Source organism: Sesamum indicum, linkage group LG5, assembly GCF_000512975.1.
Source record: "Sesamum indicum cultivar Zhongzhi No. 13 linkage group LG5, S_indicum_v1.0, whole genome shotgun sequence".
Lineage (NCBI taxonomy): Eukaryota > Viridiplantae > Streptophyta > Magnoliopsida > Lamiales > Pedaliaceae > Sesamum > Sesamum indicum.
This window is the reverse complement of record NC_026149.1, coordinates 715,953-722,155: the sequence shown is the minus strand read 5'-3', so window position 1 is coordinate 722,155 and position 6,203 is coordinate 715,953. Positions and strand designations below refer to the sequence as shown.

Below are 6,203 nucleotides of genomic sequence, written 5' to 3'. Positions count from 1 at the left end.
CCCTTCTTTAACCTTCTCTTTTTCTTCCATTCTTAGATCTGTTTTCCCCATACTACTATACGTGTAATTGCGTACGGAAATGGAAGTTTTACATGGATGAATGATGATATTTTCTAGATCTGTTGGAGTTTTTTCAGATGGAGGATTAGATTCCAATTCGATTTTCGGTTTTTTGGATTGAAGAGGTGTGTTAGACCGAGTCTATGCCTTTAAAATCAGTTCAGAATTTAGAATTCGGAGTTTTAGAAGAATGACTTGGGAAGTTAGTTATGGATTGAGCGGACTTTCCTTTATTGAGGTGGCCTAATTTTCGATTACGTGAGTTTTTACGACACATCAAATTACGTTATGGAACTGAGTCCTTGCGAGTTTTGTGTTGTATCATCAGAGCCTGAAAGCTTGTGCTGATTGTTGAAAAGAATTTGATGCGTGTTATTGAGATATCGACAAACTTTTGAATATTTTTCTATTTCTTCCTCCCTTTTGCTATGTTTGAATTTAGTAGTCTGGAATAGGATATTAAAGCTGATTATTGATTTTGTGACTGTGTGTAGTGGTGTCTGTGCATGGGGGAGGCAGAAGTGAGGGTTATAGTGCTTTTTGCCACGGAAGTATGATGGAAATCGACCAATTGAGGATTGAATCAAAGCTTGACCAGCATTGCATAGGGGCGAAGGGTTCCAAAGCAGAGTCATGTGAAAAGAAGCCAGCAAAGGAGGCATGTAATGATACTGAAACGATACCATGTGCAGCAATGGAGGCTATGGACATGGCAGATAATCCTGAGTTGAAAACTTGCACATCAATACAGGTGACAAGCATGGAATTGGATAGCATTGAATTAAACTGTTCGGCTGATGCTCAGACAAAAGAAGTCCCAAATGAAACAGAGCTACAGTCTCCACCGAAAAGCCATGCAAAGGATGTTGTAGACGTTACTGAATCAAAATCTTGCTCTGAAATCCAATTGAAAGAAGTTGCTGAGTCAGTACCCGCCATGGGAACTTGTGAAAAGGAAATCTTGAGTAGTGCAGAGTTAGAACCTTTGGCCAAAAACCATACAAATGAAGGATTGGAAGGGCATTTCACGACAAATTTGGTGAAGGAAGCACCGGGTGATGTAAAAGTAGAACTGAAGGATGTAATAAATGATAATGAAATGGAACCCTGCACTGAGAATCATGCGGTGGAACTTTTTGCCAATGGCGCCCTGGAGCTATATTCTAGTATCAATGACATGAAAGCAGCCGCCAATGATTTTGGTTTGGAGCCTTGTCCTAAAAATGAAGTGAAAGAGCCCTCCAATGATGATATACACTCTGAAGTTTCAAATCCAAACCTGTCCCCGAAGCATGTGACCTCAAGTTTGACAATTAGCAGCCAACCGGTTGATGTGCTTGGCAGTGATCATGGTGGTTGTGGAGAGATTACATCTGCTTGTTCTCCGAATGCATTTGCTGATGTGAGTTTCTGTGAGGAAGAGCACAGTAAGTGCAAACTGGAATCAGTTAGCAAGGCTTGTGTGGTGCTTGAGATTCCAAAGCATGTTAGGCCCACTGGTATTAGGAAGATCACATTTAAGTTCAGTAAACGGAAGGAGGATCACAATGGTGACCCATCTGTTGCTATTGAGCCCCTGCCCAACGAAGAATTTCATGAGCACTGTTATGATAACCAGTTTTCTGTCCCAGCTTCTGAACATTTAACTAATGTTGACATTCAAAGTCATGACTGGAATGCTTTGGAGAATACAGAAATCAATTTAAGCATGGACGGGAGAGAATTTCATGACAGACGAAGTCCTTCCTTGTGTGTGCCTAATAGGGAACTGAAAATGTCTAAGAAAATTATTCCAGATAATTATCCTACAAATGTTAAAAAGCTTTTGTCGACTGGAATTTTGGAAGGAGCCAGAGTTAAGTATATTTCAATATCAGGCGAGGTACAGTATGTTGTGTAACTTGTGCTTTATTACTGACGTGATGTTTTTGAAGTTTTTTCTAGTATATTATTAAATTTTGTCTCTGATTGATTGCAGAAAGAGATTCCAGGAATCATCAAGGGTTGTGGCTACTTGTGTGGTTGTTGCATCTGCAACTTCTCTAGAGTAAGTTGCCATCTAAAAGTTAAACTGTTTACTTTATTCAGGTGTTTGGTACTTTGTTATGATGTAGATTTGTGAAGCAGGTGGTTAGTGCGTATGAGTTTGAACTCCATGCTGGTACCAAGACCAGGCATCCAAATAATCATATATATTTGGAGAATGGGAAGCCAATTTATAGCATAATCCAAGAACTGAGGAGTGTTCCTCTTAGTTCACTGGATGGTGTGATAAGAGCCATGGCAGGTTCTTCTGTCAATGAGGAATACTTCCAAGTCTGGAAAGGTAAACGTTACTAAATTGCCTTTCCTCTAATGCTTGTACCGAAACTGATTGTGATGGTTATAGGAACCGAGTTATTTTTTATCAGATTGGAAGAGCATATCTCAGAGTTAGACTGGTTTAATCTTACAAGGCAGGGTTTGATTCCATTGCAATTCCTTGAACATTAAACTGTTTAAACTGCTTAGTTCTGCCGTGCCATCTGAGTTGGCAAACAAGACATGCTTCTCATGTTGCCTAACCTGGTTTAGGGAATGATTGCTTGCGTTAGGTACAGCTTGAGGACCAAGGCACAAATCAGGTTTCTTGTCTGAACTGAGTGGAAAAAGTGATCCCAGGAACCAACTCAGTCAACTCTCACTTCATAGAGTCCTAAAACTTCGCCTATAGGCTTTTCCTTGTGTCCTTTGCATTTTTATACATTAACTGGACTGCATATGCAAATTGTCGAAGGTTTGCATGGGGATAAATGCGAATTGGCAGTGTTCTCAAGCTACTGAGTCAACTTTCTTTCTCCATGATTCTGAGTACTTGATTTGGACAGGGCTTTGCATGTGAAGGAAAAGTGTTATGGAAAATCCAGCATGTTTTTCTGTTCTTAAATATTTAGATTATGACGTTTTTTCCAAAATTCTTGCAGCAAAACTCCAGCATGGTGATGATGTAGCCCATTCAGATAGTGTATACCAAAGCAAGCATATTGGCATGTATCACTCCAACAGGTACAATGCCCATACATTATTGTCAAATTTATCATAGAATTCCTTTCTGCACCAACCTAGGCAAAGGATTCCACTCACTGGATAGAGAGGATTGAAACCTACTGAAGAGACGAAAGTGTTTTCAATCCAATTCATTAAAAATGAGAAGCATGCAAAGTTGTGAAGTCATTGATGGATATGCACTCATCTTGACGACTAGCAGTTTTCAGGCATAAACTCTGGATATTGGTCCAATTTTGGTTGTTTTAGTCGCCTTTGTGCGATTTCCTGATTTCCTGTCTTGAGTTGTACTTAGTATACGATGAAGGTCTCTTGCAGAATTGTTAACTTTTTTGGTTGCCTTGCTGTATAGACTATTGTTAAAGACTAACGTGCTTGGCAGACCTTCTGATTTATCATTGTTCTTCTCATTCACTTTCTATCATGAACTTTCAGCTACCCCAGTTATCGTACTGAAGACAGTCCCTATCCTTCTTCATGTCATTATGCTCACATAACTCCGTTCAATCAACAAAGATACATAGAGGCGCCAGCAGAGCGGAAGCGTCTGATCAAGAAGTTTGTTTTATTACCTCAGCCCTCCTCTGAAGTAAATGCAGGTTATCCAAGTTGCTCAATATAATTTCTTTTGCAGGCCGAGGCATAATTCTTCTGGCTCATTTTGGGAACATAAGAAAGCAACTGAAGGTGGCAACAAAAAGAGGCAAGCTTGTTGTGGATGTGTATTTTTCTCTTCAGTTTTTGTCACTTCTTTTCTTTACCTTGTCCGTAATTTGGTCTATTTGGATACTAATGGTTAGTGTATGACAGGGACAATGATCTGCATAAATTACTTTTCATGCCAAATGGACTGCCTGATGGGACCAGTTTGGCTTATTATTCCAAAGGAAAGGTAGTATTTTTATCTGTTCAATTAGATGTCGTCATTGCTTATCCAGTGTGGATAACTTCAATAAAAAATTTGTCTCTTCGCAGAGGATTCTTGGGGGTTACAAGCAGGGAAATGGTATAGTCTGTAGTTGTTGTAACACGGAGGTATGAGTTGCATCCATATGAAACTTGCTGGTATCTGTTTCTGTGCTCCCAGCTCTCACTTCCCACCTGATTGGTGCTGTTTTTTTTTTACTTTACAACAGATTAGTCCTTCCCAGTTTGAAGCTCATGCCGGATGGGCAGCAAAACGTCAACCGTAAGTAGCTTTTGAAGACTTATAAATTCAATTCGTATTCTGTTGATTAACAAAACAATCTTTTTTCCTTCTACAGCTATCGTCATATATATGCATCCAGTGGCTTGACACTTCATGATATAGCTTTGATGTTGGCAAATGGCCAAAATCTTGCCTCCAGTGGCAGTGACGATATGTGTGCTGTATGTGGTGATGGAGGTGAACTGATTATATGCAATGGATGCCCTCGAGCTTTTCATGCAGGTAATTTTTTTCTTTTCCTCCATTAGCCAATTTCTTTTAGCTTTCAATATGATTCTATGTTTTTGTTCTATCTGCTGTTTTTATAACTGCGGATTTATATTCATATGAACTGCATTCAGTGAACGATCTAATTTTTGTTAAATATCCCATGTCATGTACACATTCCTCCTGGTACTTTTCACATGTTGATTCAAAAGATTAGATATAATCTTTTTAACTGCATGTTTCTAGAGGCTCAATCAGCTGTTGATGTCTTCACGAGTCACTGATTACAATGCTTTTGGTTTTGGGTTGAAGGACCATAGAAGAAGCTGAGCTGTTCATCACTTAATATGTTTTGTTTTTTGATGAGAAATGAGGTTGTTCATATTATCAAAGGAATAGCTGAAATGGGAAGCTGTACTGGAACTTGATTTTGACTTGAAGTAGATCAATATTGATTGTACTTTCCTAGACGTGCATTTGATTTCCCAATAGGAGCACTCGGAGCATGGATTTTGGATTGCTGAAATACATGCTTATTCAGATGTCTCTTGCCTATTAGATAACACTTAGATTGATGTTTACTTATCCATGGGAATACAGATGTGGCGATTCTTGTGGTTGGTAAAGTCATTTGCTTCATATCAGGAAAAGTGACGTTTTACTGTGTATTCTTATGTATTTCTACACTTGGGAGATGTGGTCCCGTTAATTGGGCTTTGTGCTCACCTTCCTGATCTATCTACGTATGAAGTGACTGCAAAATGATCTGCAATTTAGATTTATGTTCTGGGGTCAGTGTGAACTACTCAACCTTGTGTTTTGGGTGATTGTGTCTGGTTCATTCAATTGGCATATATGTGCTTCCCACATTGTAATTGTGTTACCAGTGTATAAATCCTGAATTGGTATATGGTTGTAGCAACAGCACTCTGATTTTCTTTTCTTACTTGGTAATGAAATCCCTTGCCTTCAAGATGTGCTTGTGCGTTAGTTTCATATTGTGATTAATTCACATTGAGACTCTTGCAGCTTGTTTAGGTTTACAGTGTCCCCCTGCTGATGATTGGCACTGTTCATACTGCCGAGACAAATTTGGTCCTGGTAGAAAAATATCTGGGGAGTCAAGACCTATTATCATTAGGCTTAAAAGGGTTGTCAAAGCACCAGAATTCGAGCCTGGTGGTTGTGTTATCTGCAGGTCTGTTGCAGCAGTTACAGATAGTTTTATTTACTGCCTGTGTAACTTTGCATTTGTTTTAGTTGTATTCTTCTCACAAATTCTTTGCATAAACATCATTTTGTGGAACGGATGAGTTTCTTGCAATTTTGATGATACACAACAGAGTTCTTATCTTAATCATGTCCCAGCAAATAGGAATTCCAGCATAGCTTTTTCAACTCATGGGTAGTCTTCAGCATGTCTTTTTAGCCTTTCCCGCTGCATATATAATTTTCTGGACACTTTGTCAATTAGGGCATAATAGTTGCTGTAGATGGTATTCATACATGTCCTATCCTTATCTGTTCCCGTTGAAGGGATGAAATAGCAATAATTTGTGATAACATGGATAACAGATGAATTTATACCATGGAACACGGAACTGTATTCATGAATCATGATGAGAGAAGTCTTATGAATCAGATATGTATACTGCAAATAATTCAATTCTGGTAAAATACC

At 38.9% G+C, this 6,203-nt stretch overlaps 1 protein-coding gene across 2 annotated transcripts in view; it reads left to right on the top strand.

Moving 5' to 3' along the window:
- The window catches only part of LOC105161451, a 10,131-nt gene continuing 3,934 nt past the window's right edge, over positions 7 to 6,203 (top strand). Inside the window, exons 1-12 of one of the 2 annotated variants that reach the window (XM_020693911.1) lie at positions 7 to 185; positions 555 to 1,942; positions 2,039 to 2,107; positions 2,188 to 2,386; positions 3,024 to 3,105; positions 3,541 to 3,663; positions 3,740 to 3,808; positions 3,916 to 3,997; positions 4,081 to 4,140; positions 4,242 to 4,294; positions 4,371 to 4,537; positions 5,552 to 5,720. In XM_020693911.1, coding sequence (XP_020549570.1) covers positions 614 to 1,942; positions 2,039 to 2,107; positions 2,188 to 2,386; positions 3,024 to 3,105; positions 3,541 to 3,663; positions 3,740 to 3,808; positions 3,916 to 3,997; positions 4,081 to 4,140; positions 4,242 to 4,294; positions 4,371 to 4,537; positions 5,552 to 5,720 — 2,402 coding nt within the window. In that variant the 5' untranslated portion in view covers positions 7 to 185; positions 555 to 613. Of the gene's footprint in view, positions 299 to 554; positions 1,943 to 2,038; positions 2,108 to 2,187; positions 2,387 to 3,023; positions 3,106 to 3,540; positions 3,664 to 3,739; positions 3,809 to 3,915; positions 3,998 to 4,080; positions 4,141 to 4,241; positions 4,295 to 4,370; positions 4,538 to 5,551; positions 5,721 to 6,203 lie in introns of both variants that reach the window. The other variant, XM_020693910.1, reaches the window with a different exon arrangement.